Source organism: Notothenia coriiceps, unplaced genomic scaffold, assembly GCF_000735185.1.
Source record: "Notothenia coriiceps isolate Sejong01 unplaced genomic scaffold, NC01 NC01_scaffold00032809, whole genome shotgun sequence".
NCBI classification, from domain to species: Eukaryota; Metazoa; Chordata; class Actinopteri; order Perciformes; family Nototheniidae; genus Notothenia; species Notothenia coriiceps.
Genome location: NW_011365510.1, coordinates 67,283 through 83,416, shown reverse-complemented (window position 1 = coordinate 83,416; position 16,134 = coordinate 67,283). Strand labels below are relative to the sequence as shown.

At 41.8% G+C, this 16,134-nt stretch overlaps 1 protein-coding gene across 1 annotated transcript; it reads right to left on the bottom strand.

Moving 5' to 3' along the window:
- Positions 1–3,946: 3,946 nt before the first annotated feature.
- trpm2 (transient receptor potential cation channel, subfamily M, member 2) lies at positions 3,947–15,545 on the bottom strand. Its single transcript, XM_010789363.1, has 15 exons — positions 15,308–15,545; positions 14,628–15,067; positions 11,980–12,143; positions 11,686–11,866; positions 11,516–11,577; positions 11,223–11,423; positions 10,259–10,361; positions 9,087–9,208; positions 7,215–7,583; positions 6,532–6,669; positions 6,329–6,458; positions 6,100–6,245; positions 5,099–5,211; positions 4,401–4,499; positions 3,947–4,250 (listed from the first exon to the last, which is right to left on the bottom strand). The coding sequence occupies exons 1-15, from the start codon at positions 15,475–15,477 to the stop codon at positions 3,947–3,949; spliced, it is 2,742 nt and encodes a 913-aa protein (XP_010787665.1). The 5' UTR covers positions 15,478–15,545.
- Positions 15,546–16,134: the final 589 nt, after the last annotated feature.

Sequence of the window (16,134 nt, the reverse complement as noted above, 5' to 3'; positions counted from 1 at the left end):
CAGAAAAAATCAAAAATAATAATGTTTTTAATATTGCTAAAAAGAAAAAATTCGATTGACTGATGGTAAAACCACTGATTAGATTTATAGTGTCCGGTCCAAAAGATATTTGTGTAACTAATACTTTAGTGAAACGTAACCTTGGGTGATGAGGTAAGCAAAATAACGGCTTTAGGATTCAAGTACACATATAATAAGTACCCTGTATCAAAGTTGATTGCAAAAAAACAGTGATAATTTGACCATATTATTGGACAGAAAATATATAAGACAAAACAACCTAACATATCTAGGGGAAACATTTGGGGATATGAAGAAATACTAAATTACCCCTTATTATCTCTGGGGCCCCCCCGCCTTCTTCGATTTTTGACAATGTGACATCTCTTTTCTGGACTTTAGAGACAATAGAATTCCGAAGGGAATCGTCCGGCACACCTCTGGTTAACAAGGATGGGGTCTTCGGCAAATTAATGAAGGCATTCGAGACGAATAAAAGATGGCATGCTACTAACTATTTGAAACGGGAATTTGCAGTTGTTATTGCTTATAGATTTATCAGATTTCAAAGGACACAGCCACATCGGATTTAACCTATGGTTTAACTATCATCCTTGTTATCGTTTAATGCCAATGAAGGACGTTCTTGACCGAAAACCAAAGGTAACAAAACAGGGTAAGCCATGTAGGCCCGTCCACACAGATGGGCGCAAAAAAAAAAACACAACAACCCTGGAAGATTGAACGCTTCACTTCATTTGAATGGCTAGTGACGTCCTTTTCGACTGACTGCATTAGTGGCCGTGGCTCGCTGCCAAAAGTTTGGAGCCATGTTCACTTTTTGCGGCCCGGGCAAGAAGGCGTCGGGGCCAATCGGATATATGCCAATCATATGCCAGTACAAGCTCTAGCCAATCAAACCGCTGCTTGTGTGTCAGGGGCGGGAGATTCATGTGATTGGTTGTTGGTCGAGTTTCAGACACGCCCGCCGGCAAGCGTCAACGCACGCCGCTGTGTGGACGGGCCGTTGGTGTTGTGGGCTACCTAGCGCCACTTGTTTTGATGTACGTTTTTGTTGATAACGTTGGGAGTTTTTATCTTTCAGTGTTGAGGTGGGCACCGTTAGATTCTGTGTCTTTACGATCATAAACGATGTGTTGGACGTGCAGCTAGGATAAGTAATAAGGGAGCTAGGAGGGATTTTCTGTGCAGTAATAGGTTAGCATTTTTCGCTCGGGGCTAATTCAGAGGCTCACTGTTAGTATTGTGTGCTTTTTTTGGGAAAAAAAATGAAAAAGATCAGTTAAATGAGTTTTTTCCCGTTATATGGATATAAAATATTCATAGTTTATTAGACGTTGTTTCCTGCAAATGAAGCGATTTCAGCCCCGGAACCGGGTCCGTGGGGCTTAAGAGGTTGGGCCGCCCAAGTATATTTCGCGACCATTTTTGTCTGCGAACACCACGCCATCTGCGATTGATTTACTTGTGGACAATGATCCCTCGCTCTACGCCTCCTATACCCAGTCCCGGACTGGCCATCGGGAGGACCGGGGGGTTTCAGGCCTGGCCTGTTAAGTGGCCTGCCTCACACAAGTGGCCTGCCTCACACAGTGACTGGCTGTCTACATGATGTGGCCTGCCGACATGACCACTGTCATACAGATCATAAATCAAAGCCCTTGATTGGTCTCTGTCATTCAAGCTCGGGACAACCTCAGCTCAGGTGAGGTAAAGGACTCTGAGTGTTTAGATAGTTAACTTAGTCTAAGTTCTCAGTGGGTCTCAAACGGGCTGGTCACCATTTATGTAAACACATGTTTCCATTTGAGGGGGTAGTGATTAGTAAAATATACATGAATAAAAAAATTAAAAGTTAAGTAGGTGAAAAAAGGTAATATACACTTTTAAAACTTGTTGAGAGCTAAACCTAGTCTTTGCTGCTGCCTCAAAGAGGAGCAGGGGGGAGAGGAGGGAGACAGGAAAGGCTGATTCAGGAGCCCAGACACACTCACAACTATAAATGAACCAAAAATAAATACATTTCAGTGTTTTTTCATATTGGAAATGGTATGTTATTGGTTGTGGCCATGATTTTATGATTATTGAAATGTATACAGTTCTGTTTCATATAGGTATTCCCATAAATCTAGTCTCTTTATTTTCTCCTCAAAATGCAGCAGATTGATGCATTTAACTCCAAAANCCGCAGTCGCCCATGCTGAGAACTTGGCAGATTTCTGCTGCTGGCCGCTGAGCAGCCAGAGGATTATGTGTCGTGCTCAAGGGCACGCTGGCATTTGATTCTTTAATCAAATGCCAGCGTGCCCTTGAGCACGACACATAATCCTCTGGCTGCTCAGCGGCCAGCAGCAGAAATCTGCCAAGTTCTCAGCATGGGCGACTGCGGTGCCGTAATTGGGCTTTAAACACAGCATTAACTTGACAATGGGAAACATCCGAGAACATTTTGACCCTGAGCCTGTTGCAGGCAGGGCGGCTCATATGCATCGCCCCATAAAAGTGCCCAGTCTAAATACATGAATACACTCTACACTGTAACAAGATAAATAGATATGTAGAATCAATGACCTCTTCAGCCCGAGTTTATTTGTTGAAAAAGGTCTTCCTTAAACAGATCACATTGTGTGGTTGTTGGGGACTATTTTCAATAGTGGTGCACGATAATTATCGGCCCGATATTTATCGGTCCGATATTAGGAATTATGACGTCATCCCGATAAACCCGATAAAAGTATTAATAGCCCCGATAATATACAATATATTTTTTGGGTAAAAAAAAAGAAAAGAATACTGCGGTGTGGGTGGATTGGGATGAGGGGCGCTTGTTTTTCACTCGGCTCCTCCCGTTTTGCCAGTACTGTGGTATTAGTGGTTAAGGAAGAGGGGAGTTTTTCACAAATCCAGCGCTCCCTAACTCATGCCTGGCAGTGACGTAAATGGTGTGCGGCCGTGAAGCCAGGACAGTAAACAAACATGTCGTCGGTAGTATGGGACTATTTCAAAGTTTCAGAGTTAGATAGTTTGCTTGCTATTTGTATTAACAAATGCAATGCAGAAGTTCCATGAGGAGGGAAAAAGGCAACGAGCTATAATACTTCCAACCTGATTAGTCACCTGAAACATCGCCATCGCTACGATGGTGTGTTAAAAGCGTACGAAGACGCCTGCGCTGCTAAACTAGCGGCGAATCCAAAGCCAGCTGCAAAGGTACCGGGGCTTTTACCTATCGACGAGGCTTTTGAAAAAGGCAAGAAGTTTGCCAGAGACGACCCCAGGGCTAAAACGAGGAAAAAACTACAGGTACAATATACAATACAAGATATATATATATATATTTTATTATTATCGGTTATCGGTATCGGTCTTGAGAAGCAGGAAGTTATCGGTATCGGTTTCAAAAAACCAATATCGTGCATCCCTAGTTTGTATTTTTGTGTGATTACTTGATAAGATTTTCTTGTTCATTTCTTAATCTATAAATACTAAAGATGACATTGAAGTGAGTGCTGCGGAGGATGTGCAGCGTGGATTTAAGGAGGATATTTTGTTTTGTTCTCAGAATAAACGCCAGAAAAGACACCTAGATGCTTCGCTGTGTTACCTGATCGATAACAGGTCACTTACGGTTGTGACCCGTTACATAGGGACATTTGGATATTTCTTTGCATCACTCCAAAATTGGGGAAAAATGTCATAATGACATCCGAAAAATTTATTTTGGCCATGATTTTAGGAAGAAAATACCACATAAATCAAGATATGTATGATATAAGACCACACCCCTCAGTGTTTGTATTTTAAAATGCAATATATTTTGCAAGAGACACAGGTAATTAAGTACAATAATTTAAACCATAGACATATTGATCAAATGTTCTCAGTTTATTACTTACATTAAGACAATTGGCCTGTGGTGTACAGTTCAGTAATGTAGTGAGTAATATAATAATTTATTAGAATAAGGCATACATAGGTAAAACATGTCCCAGCTCTCTCTCACCTGTCTGACCTCCTCACACACCAGCGAGAGCAGCCAGATGTAAAGCAGCACCTCCCCACTAGAGGGCGTAGCCTGGAAGTCGATCATCAGCACCACAGCAAAGAGGAAGAGGAAGGCAAAGTAAGACACGATATTCAAGTAGAACTTGGCCTGCGCAGAGCTGTACAGGTGGAGCAGCCTGGACCATCTGCCCAGAGGCTTCTGCCGCTGCAGGCCGGAGGAGTCGCTGTGGGCACAGAGGTCGAGGGGTCAAAGACATGTACTGCTTTCCCCTACATGTGAAATACAGTCAGGAAATTGCCACACAGTCATAAAAAAAACGTTGTTTGTATTCATCATTTGCTTCTAATGTGTTGAAAGGCGACTTGTTACTCACAGACTGCGAGTGCTTGTTCGAAGTACACTTCCCGTTACACTCTCCACTGTCTTGATTTCTTCGTTCATCTCAGCTTCTCTCTGAATTACTTCATCGCGTCTAGTCAGAATAATAACTCATTAAGAAAACCTACCACTTGTTAACATCGCTATAGATGCCCAACAAGCGGTAGAAAAGGTTAGTAGATTTACAAAACAAAATATTAAAAAACTAAAAACCTTAGTTGTGCATGGCAGAGATACATATACAAATGCAAAGACGAGTTCTTTTAAATAATTAAACCACTACAATATTACTCCAAATGTTTGCATCTATGATGAACTTAATTGATTTGGTATTACTGTATATACATAGTGTTTTTACTACAATGTACTGACTTTCCTGCTACAGATCTTCTGGACAGGCTTTCATACAACTCTTGATTAGGCGGCCTTAACTTCTGAAAGTCCCTTATGACACTGATATGAATTTGATTCTTGTGATAAAGCAAGGGACATATTAAGCATTTTACTTTATCTAATCATCATTTAACCACTGCATTATTATCTCAGGTTAATATGGGAACATAATGAAGCTTAGATGTCTTGGTTGTTGTTTAAGCAGAACCATCATTGACAGGAGGACTGCACTTTCCGTTTCACATGTTAGGAATTTGTATATATATATATATATATACACAGTCTATGGTTAGGGCTCACCTGTAAACCAGGAAGCCGGTGTAGATCAGAGGGAAGAAGACCATGCAGAGGAGCACCCTCCACACCGGGTTGTCCACTGAAAGCTCACCGCACCAGATCTGTGTCAGGAAGGCCTTCAGGACAGATATGTTATCAGATATGAACCATATATGGGTGTTTAATTAAAGTCTCTTTCATCAGGTTTAAATCACTGATCACAGTTTTTCAACTTGTTCTACTCTAAAACATTTTGTAGTCAGTTATGTATTGTTGTGGTTTTTGTTTGTTCTGTTTCTGTTCATTAAAATCAGCATTAAGTGTGTAATTGGTGTAATTACCCTGAAAGACAGTCAATACACAAGTAATTTGTGTATATATGAAGTAGTATTAGATTAGATTAGAATCTTTAATGACCACACAGCCAAGCTGGTGGAATTCGTGTTCAGTGTAGATTATTACAGCTTGTTCCATACAATTCAACATACAGTAAACAGACAATAAAAAGTACAATACACAGCACAGGGCAAATACATACATCATGACATATATACATAAAGTTCAAGGTGTGATTGATTGTGATTGTTCATTGGGGTTATTTAGAGTCCATTTAGTGACCGTATTGTATCAAGCTTTTCTTTTTTTTTTCTCTTTTGAAAATATTTACATGTTTTAATACTCTTTGTAGATTTGGTTATATATATCGATGAAGTATTTTTTAATAGGTCTGTTGATATAAGTTGTGTATTTCTGTCCATTAGGATGCATTTCTTTGATTTTGTATTTTAGGTCTGGTTAAATGCAATTTTGGTGGTGTGTTTTGTATTTATTGTTTTAGTGTATTTCATGGTTACCCTATACCAATTTCCTGTTCAAAATAATTAGATTCAAACCAGTTTTGTGTTCAACAAAGTGTGTGGATTTGCATTTTAATCTTCTACGTAACAGTGCAAACAAAAGGTAGAAGTCTTAAGATTTTAAGACACGGTTGAAAGAATATATATAAATCCCTTATAAAAGTGTACCTGAACTCCAGACTGAGCTACAAAGCTTTTATCGTCCGCCTCCAGAGCCAGCCTGAGGCACGTCGTCCTTCCCCAAGACGGAGACGCACGAAACAACAGCTTCTGAGCCCGCTCTTCGTCCCAGTTGTGGCACTCATTGAACACACCTGGGAAACACACACAAAAGCAGACACATGCTCAACTTGTAACATCTTTATTCAAGCCACTCATCATGTCTGTAGTGTTATACCAATGGCGTGTTTCTCATAGTGATTGGCGAGCTTCTTCATGTCCTCTGCCTCGTCCGCATCCATTCCTTCAGCTGACATCGTCTTCAGGATCTTACTGGCGGCCAGCGCAGCCGACATGCAGTCTGTACACTGCGCACATAGAGATACACAGTTATTTATCTATTGTTTTTCTAAAACTTTGTCTGTATGTGTGTTTGATCACCTGCTCCCAGGCGATCTCAGCCAGCTCCCTGTTGTTCTGGACGACAGCCCACAGGAAAATGTCTCTGCCCGGGTCCCTCTGCGCGTCAGGACTGTCCTCCTTTAGCGGAGCTTGAGAAGATGTCGAGTTTTTAGACAGCTAGGTAAAAAGTGAAGGAATATGTTGCATTAACAACCTGCTTGAAGGGTAGGGAAATATATCTTGAGTCCAAATCCTCCCAAGCCCTCTTAAGGCACCAATATCGATTTCTTAGCTAAATGTTTAATTATACCTCCTGTAAATGTAACATCCCAAAGTGAAGATCTAACTCCCTGATGACTTTTCTGGTGGAAAAAAAGCATTTGTTGGACTTTAAGTTTTTTAAATGTCTCGACTTTTTTAAACTAATAGAATCAAATCTTCGATGTTATTGTAAACAGGCGTGTCAAGGCAAGTCAAAAGAAGCATGAATTGTTTTAATGACACAACATTTCAGTCCGTAGACCTTGATTTGTTGAAGAAATACTGAAATCCAGAAATACCCCCCTTTTCTTTGTATTCTAATTACAGAATTAAAATCCTCACAGTGCAATAAAACACTGTTACCAGGGTGAATAGAGAGGACATGACCCCAGCAACTTGTAAGAAACACCTATTTTTCAGTGTTAAACTCAATTCAATTTTACATAACAATAATCACTCACTGATGCTGACGTATCTTCCAGACACATGTTGAAGTGGTACGTCATGTTGGAGGGAAGGTAGAGGGCCTGGGTGAAGCTGCCCAGCAGGCGGCGCACCTCATCAGACACATGAGTCAAGGAGACCATTTCTCCTTGTCCCGATCGAACCCGATGCCTCATGCCGAACGCCTTCTTCCTGTGAGCGTTGTGGACCCGCTTGGCCAGCTTGCGGAGGAACATGCAGGATGGCAGCTGTTTGTAAAGCTCACACAGGGTCTCCTCGTCCAGCAGGAAGTCCCTCAGACTCACGCCGTTCTCCAGCAGTAGACTCACAAACTCAGGCTTGTTGCCAACCAGGGCCGAGAACATGGCCCAGTGGAGGTCACTGGACTGCATGGGAGCAAGGCAGGAGAACACAGAGAAACACACTTCCGCTTTAATGCCTCATCATCAGCAGGGAATGTTGCTCAGAATTGTTGAAAGGCTTTTAACTTGATTATTTATTTATTATTGTGATGCTATGAACTATTTATAGTGTAAATTGGAATTATCCACATCTGTACTCCCGGGTGTATCTGTGTGTTTTCTTCTTGTATGTTCCTGCCTGTGTACATGACATAAGCTGCTGTTCATAACCAATTGCCCCTTGCAGGATTAATAAAGTTGTTGATTGATTGATTGATTGATTGAATTGGACAATTATGTAAAGTGACTTGGATAGCAACATGGGAAAAAAAACTACCTTTTATGATACTATAAGTTGGAAAAATACAGAATGTACTCTTCCAATATCAGAGTAGCCCATGATAACAAAGGACCTGCGTAGCTGTGTATGTAACCAGAAGTATGATCACCTAGATTAGAAGAGCGTCAGGACACATTGTTTTAGGCATATGATCCTCATCCTCCTGGACCTCTGCAGCGTTTGACACCATGTCTCACAACATCCTCCTCACCCGCCTCTCAGACCTCCTAGGTATCACTGGCACAGCACTGTCTTGGTTCACATCCTACCTCCAAAACAGGAAACAGTTTGTCTCCATCAACAGCTCAAATTCACCCCCGGCCCCAGTCCACCACGGTGTACCCCAGGGCTCTGTGCTTGGCCCCCTCCTGTTCACCATTTACATGCTCCCCCTCGGCCAGATCATTCGACATCATGGACTCAATTTCCAATGTTACGCTGATGATACCCAACTGTATCTCAGCACCACTCCATCCTCCCAGCTCCCCCCTCAGTCTCTCATCAGCTGCCTGCATGACATCAAAGCATGGATGTCATGCAACTATCTCAAACTAAACAGCAGGAAAACAGAGCTCATGGTTGTGGCACCTCTGGATCGCTCTCCCTGCGGAGATCCGCAACATCCCCACGCTTGACGCCTTCAAAAGGGCCCTCAAGACCCATCTGTTCACCAAGGCCTTTGGCCCCTAATCTATTTGTTGTTTTTGTCTGTCTGACTGGTTGTCTTTTGTTTTGTTATGTTTGTTTTGCCCTGTTCTTCCTTGTAAAGCGACCTTGGGTCCCATGACAGGCGCTATATAAGTCCTGGCTATTATTATTATTATTATTATGATAGCTATGTGACAACGATTAACATGATGATTCAGCCTCTATGGAGATAGACATATGACTGTCATGTTTATTGCTCATGTGGGTCTTAGCTAAACTGAACTAGAATACTGCTTTGAACCGGTATTCATGTATCTTGTGACTGAATAAAACCCTCTCTTGTATATAAATCATCTGAAGGACACTGTTCGGGGAAGTAGTTGTCCCATATGCTCTGTATGTGATGACTACTTCCATTCTTGCAAGGATAACAAATAAATGTATCCTGATTATTGAAACTCAAGCTGGTTACAAGTGATATTTTCCTAACATGAACCTACCTTCCACTGCCTCTCCTCAGTGAAGATCTCAGTCTCAGCTATGTCCACTCGGTTCCAGGCTATAGCCAGCTCCAGCTGCCTCTTCCAGGACTCGGTGCCAAGCGACTCACTGGCCCTCGAGGCTGAGGTGGAGAATTCATAGTGACACAAGGCAAAGAATGTGACACTCAATTACTGATTGAATGCTGGAGAAATAAAACCATTTTGTTACAAGGTCTCTCTGCAGTTGGATCATCCACTCTATCCAATCAAGGCACTCTACTTTACAGTTTAAAAATCAAACTTAGTCTATATGTTGTCGTAAAATTATTAAAACTATAACTTCCAACAATGTTGATATACAAAGAGTTCTTTTTTTTGGTCGGAAAAACTGTCAAAAACCCAAATATATTTGTTCTATTAGCAACATATTGGGGGAAAATATATTGAGAAAAGCAATAAATTGAGCACAAACTTGAAAACTAGTGTTGATATTTGACTCCCAGATTTTTTTCTCGATCATCAAATCAAATCATGTATCAGCCAATTGTTGGTGTGGTAACCTGGGGTAACACTAAGTAGGTAAGCAGCAGGTAGCAAGGCTTTATTCCAAAACAGAGATACAACTTGTATGTGACAACAATAAAAGACTAATTTTTCCTCGCTGAGTGAGCAAGACAACTGCCTGGAAATGCATTTGAATTAATCCAGAGATGGAAACCTCAGACAACGCAGCTTAGCTATAGTATGCTGAGACATCATGATGTGAATGCTCAGTGTATGTCCAGTGACATGAAATCACTTTAAGTACACTTAAAGCTGGCTCATCATGCTTTTATACCAATAGGCATTAAGCCTTCTCTTAATGGGCATTGGTCTTCCTCCATACCAGCATTAGGATCAATACACTTACCATGCGTATTTCTTAGGAACAGATTAAGTATGGCTATCAATGTCTGTCTGTATATAAAATCCATTGAAGTGAACATTTCTACACAAATAATTGTTTCGGTTTTGGATCTCGGCACATTTGATACCACAGTCCATTGGATTAGTCTTCTGTGAAGCAACATTATACTTGCTAAGAGCTGGTTTGGTACTAAGCCTTATCGCCTTTTAACTTGAGGCTGTGTTGAATGCCTGCAGTCTTTCCAGTCTTGTGCTCAGCATCTTCGGAAGAACCAAATCCTTACCTTTAAGTAGCGCTTGAAGAATAGCCACGTCCACATCCCCGTGATTGTCCTCACTAATTCTGAATATGGTTAGCAAGTGAGGCATCCTGATGATGTCCTGAATCTGGCAAAGAAAGGAGACAGTACACAATATGTACATGTAGGGTTTCATATCAAACCTGGACCAAGGAACAGCCAGAAGACCCTTGAAAGAGGACATTAGGGGCTCATAAGGCTCATAATTTACATTCTAAAATCAACTGGTAGCCTGAGATGGGAGGTAAACCGGCTCCTTGATGTTTTTAAGACTCTATTGTTAGAGAACAGGAAACAGTAAAGGAACTACAATTGAGCCAATGGCGTCCCATATTATACTATATTTGAACAATATATTATAGGGCCATATAGACACAAAACATGTCTCTGAAGTGTTTTGCTCAGAATACCAATCAATCAACCATTGTAGCCATGACTCATACCCCTCTATTTCAGCCCTGTACCACCGTTTTTAGAGATGTGGGTAAGGAGGAAAAAAGAGAGGGTTGTATTTTCTGACACTTTGTGAGTCTCCTTACACACTTGGGGCTATACTTATGTATAAAATACATTAAAAATTGCATTTTGCACAATATGGGACCTTTAAAGCTAAACGCTACAAACCACAGCAACCATGATCATCAGATGCAAGCAATGCTGTTTGTCAGTCACTTTATCCAGGCTGAAATGTCTCAACACTGATTGGATGATTTCTCTAGTGGATAATGCTTAGTAATTATGATGATCTTTTGACTTTTTTCTTCTAGTCCTAATATGAGGGCAACATTTTTAGGACTGAAATGGGATGGACTGCCATTGATTGTTGGTACAGACAAGGTCCCAAAGAATTGTGTTCTCTTAAGTTTCAGCTACGGTAATTATAAATTAAGATACTTACAGAGACATACACGGAGATTTAATTATTCAGGTTGACAGTTTGTTCAATTACCTTCTTGGTCCATTCTATGATCCTGAGGTCGGGGAACTTATCATACTCTTGGCCAAAGAACTTTTTCATTAACTGGTGGATGAGGGCGATGGTGACCCGGGTCACTGACAGAGCTGCCACCTGGGCGATCACATCGGCTATTCTCCCCGAGCCCTCCAGGATCACACATGGTGTACCATTCAGCATGGCATTATAGATGGTCTGAGACGAGAAACACAAGATATTCAGATTAGAGCGAGCGAGACAGGGTCAGATACACTGAGAAAGACGGAGAGAGAGAACCGATGACTCACGTTTAGAGTGCCTGTTCCTCCATCCAAAACCACACACACTACCGGGATTGTCACGCCACTTTCTGAAAATTAGACGTTAAGAAAATCAATATTAAAAGCAGCACAGAATACAATCAGATTTGAGATGTTGTCTTGATGCCTTTGCAGATGCTACATCAGCTATTTGTAACCTTTGTTTCCAAGACGTTTCCCGGAGATGCATTTCTCCAGACAGCTACGCAGCTCAATCTCCACTCCATAATTTCCCTGGGTCCCATCGTCCACCAGCAGGAAGTGGGTGTGGTTGTTATCGAGGCAGGAGAGTCGACCCTGGCCCTTGATGTCCAGCTCATAATGGGCTGGGAAACAACCCTGCAGACGAGAAAAAAGGGAAAAGGAGAAAGAAAGGCAGGAAAAACAACAGATATGTTTTGCAGGTGATGATTCTCGCCATAGTAAAAATGTGTGATTGTGTTTTTTCTTACCTCTGGATGCACCAAAGCGTCCCTGTTGTGAATGGTTCCCCACGTTGCCACTCCGATAGCCACAATCTGGCCCTGCGTGGAGCTGCTGAGGGCGTAGTCCCTCACAGCCTTCCCTACATGCTTCATCACACCTGTGTGCGTACCACCGGTGATGATCCATGCTCCTAAATACAACATGGGTGCTATTTAACCTTTGCTGAAGCATTCAAATGTCCCTAAGAGGCCTGGGCCAAACCAGGAAACAGGACACCAAAGTATGTGGACAAGGACCAAATACTGTGCAGAAATTGCCAATTTGTTTTGCATTGTTAGCCTAATTGTAAACAGTGGGGCAAAAAAGTATTTAGTCAGTCAACAATTGTGCAAGTTCTCCCACTTAAAAAGATGAGAGAGGCCTGTAATTTTCATCCTAAGTATACCTCAACTATGGCCAAGACCAAAGAGCTGTCAAAGGACACCAGAAACAAAATTGCTAGACCTCGCACCAGGGCTGGAAGAGCTGCTCTGCAAGTTAGGTAAGCAGGCACGTTCGGTGTGAAGGAAATCAACTGTGGGAGCAATTTATTAGAAGAATCGGAAANAAAAAATATCACCGAATGTCAGAGAACAGGGTTACGTTGATCATACTCCGCATATTTGTCCGGGTGTTTTGATTTCAAGTGGTGGAGTAATCCCGAAGTGGTGAAAGTCTTTGCAGTTACACCCCCTCCAGAAATGTCAGCTGAACACGTTTTACAAATCGCAATCCGCGCCTCTTTCTCTGATATTTTGAAATATCTCCAAGCGGCAGACATGTTGGCTGTGAGCCAGCTGCGAGCATGGTCGCGCGGCGTGCTTGTCGCCGTGTTTTGATTACGTCATCACAACAACACGTTAGGTTACCAAATGTATAGGTGCATTTGTTGTTGTTGAAGGCCTGGCTGTCACAGTCTTTATTTACACTAGTTTGTTGTAGGCCTACTGGCCTAGATGTTTATTTTAAAGCACCTTGGCTTTGTTCTGAATGCACTTTGTTCTAGTTATCCTACAGAGAAAAGAAAATGCACTTGACTTGGAATGAATGTACTGTATGCATTCAGAAGTGCTGAATAAATGTTTTATGGACCCATAATAGTGATTATTATTTAAGTTAAGTTTTGCCATAATCATGTCTTTTTCCATAATCAGCTAGCTGAACAATATTGGTAAAAAATGTATACATGATACAGTGGGGAAAAAAAGTATTTAGTCTCCCACTTAAAAAGATGAGAGAGGTCTGTAATTTTCATCCTAGGTATACCTCAACTATGGCCAAGACCAAAGAGCTGTCAAAGGACACCAGAAACAAAATTGTAGACCTGCACCAGGCTGGGAAGACTGAATCTGCAATAGGTAAGCAGCTTGGTGTGAAGAAATCAACTGTGGGAGCAATTATTAGAAAATGGAAGACATACAAGACCACTGATAATCTCCCTCGATCTGGGGCTCCACGCAAGATCTCACCCCGTGGGGTCAAAATTATCACAAGAACGGTGAAACCAAAATAGAACTTTTTGGTAAAAACTCAACTAGACGTGTTTGGAGGAGAAAGAATGCTGAGTTGCATCCAAAGAACACCATACCTACTGTGAAACATGGGGGTGGAAACATCATGCTTTGGGGCTGTTTTCTGCAAAGGGACCAGGACGACTGATCCGTGTAAAGGAAAGAATGAATGGGGCCATGTATCGTGAGATTTTGAGTGACAACCTCCTTCCATCAGCAAGGGCATTGAAGATGAAACGTGGCTGGGTCTTTCAGCATGACAATGATCCCAAACACACCGCCCGGGCAACGAAGGAGTGGCTTTGTAAGAAACATTTCAAGGTCCTGGAGTAGCCTAGCCAGTCTCCAGATCTCAACCCTAGAAAATCTTTGGAGGGAATTGAAAGTCTGTGTTGCCCAGCGACAGCCCCAAAACATCACTGCTCTAGAGGAGATCTGCATGGAGGAATGGGCCAAAATACCAGCAACAATGTGTGAGAACCTTGTGAAGACTTACAGAAAACGTTTGACCTCTGTCATTGCCAACAAAGGGAATATAACAAAGTATTGAGATGAACTTTTGTTATTGACCAAATACAAATTTTCCACCATAATTGGCAAATAAATTATTTAAAAATCAGACAATTTGATTTTCTGGATTTTATTTTCTCATTTTGTCTAGGATGAAAATTACAGGCCTCTCTCATCTTTTTAAGTGGGAGAACTTGCACAATTGGTGGCTGACTAAATACTTTTTTGCCCCACTGTAGATGTCAGATGAGACTAAGGAAGGAAAGGAAAAATAAACTCAAGTAAGAGCAATATTTTTCGTGTAAATTCTAATTCGTTTTTCTTGTTTTGCTGCATTGCTACAGACTGTTATACATACAGTAGACACACTATACATTTAAAATCGAGTTAAACCTAAGCAGTATGAAATGGTAAACTGTCAGTAAGATTAGTGAAGGAGATAACTGCACTTTTAATAGCACTAGTTTGGGCAGGAGGAGTGAACCTTTCAGTCATATACAGCATATTTTATCACAGGCATACGCCCAAACTCCATAACTACACATGTTCATAAAACACATACATTCGCCGATATTCTGGCTAATCATTGGTAGCCCTTTACATATGAGGCTCACCTGTTGTCTGGGCCACTTTGATAAGACCTCTGTTGAACATGTTGTTAAGACGAGCCTTCAGGTAGAAGTTTTTAGCCCCCCCGGTCACTGAGATCAGCAGGTTGGGAGGGGACAGTCTCCACTGTTCAGTCAGTAACTGGTACAGGATTTCTGGGTTGGTGTCTGTTGACACTCGCATATACTGAGAATGAAACATAGACAAAAAGGCGAGAATGAAGACAAACAGGCAAGCATGTAAGTTTATTAAAGTGGAAAGATAGGATAGTTTCACCTTGCCCGTCTTTTGTCCCAAACCACCAAAGCTGATGTCCCCAAAAGCGTCTGTGGGCACTTCATGGAGATGTCTGTGTTTGTGCCATGATTCGCCAGTGAAGTCCTCTGGTTTGATGGCTTCATCATTATGTTCGATTTTTGAGTAGCCGCACTTACATATGTCCTCTCTAACGGAGAAACGAGAGCGAATGCTTGTAATGTCTCCATGCAGAAGCACAGTTTGACAACTGACAGATTAAGTTAACATAGCAATACACAACTGCCCTCAGGGTGGTTAAAGGCAACGCCTCCTCTCACATACGCACAACAGAGATGCTGCAGTATGTCTGTACTGAGCAGCAGCAGCAAATAGCAAGGTCAGTTTAAAGACTTTCATCACCACCAGAGCACAGAGCAGCTGATCCTACCTGACACCCTTTTCATAGAAGCAGCATTCCTTCTTGTGTATATTCTCCCTGGTCCAGGAGGTAAAGGCACAGCGCTGGAAAGAAGGGGAGGGAGAGAGATGCTTAGTGGGTCTGGCTGTGCTGATTGCCAGAGAATGAACCGGATGTCCCTCCACCTCAGCGTCCTCCATCCTGGATGCAACATGGGGGGGCCAAGCTTCACAGATTTGCCTCAGGCTGAGAGCTGACAGCCTGACAGGAGAGAGGAGGCTCTGCAGTCAGGACTGTGGGTGCTGGACGCGCTCAGCACTGCATCAGTGATGTCAGAGCGGAGCTAAAGAAGAGCAGGCTGCTGAAACCCGACTAAACAAACGGGACAGAAAGTGGCCCTGTGCCAGCTCTGGATCAATAGATACCGCATTTCTGCGAGCAGATTAATTACACACCCAATTTAGAAATAAAAAATGTTGTAGATTGTTAATCACAGTAAAAAAAAATATGCGTTGTTATTGTAAACTTACTTATTATAACTTAAAATTATCCGGCATTGGAAAGTACATATTTGAGGTTTGAGATACTTTGCCAGTCTTTTTATTTTCATTTACTTTACATCTATTCCACTGAGTGATATATTGTCCTCTCTACTACACCAGTTATTTTTCAGATAACGATTTCACTTACAAAACACATTATCATATTAAATAACTATTATTATTAAAATGCATCAAATGTGTTGTGTAGTAGTATAATAGTAATGTGACATGCAAACACTCACCCTTTTCATTCGACTAACCATCCGGTTCATGTCATATTTGTCGTGCCGCAGCTCCGGGATAATTTGCTGTGGG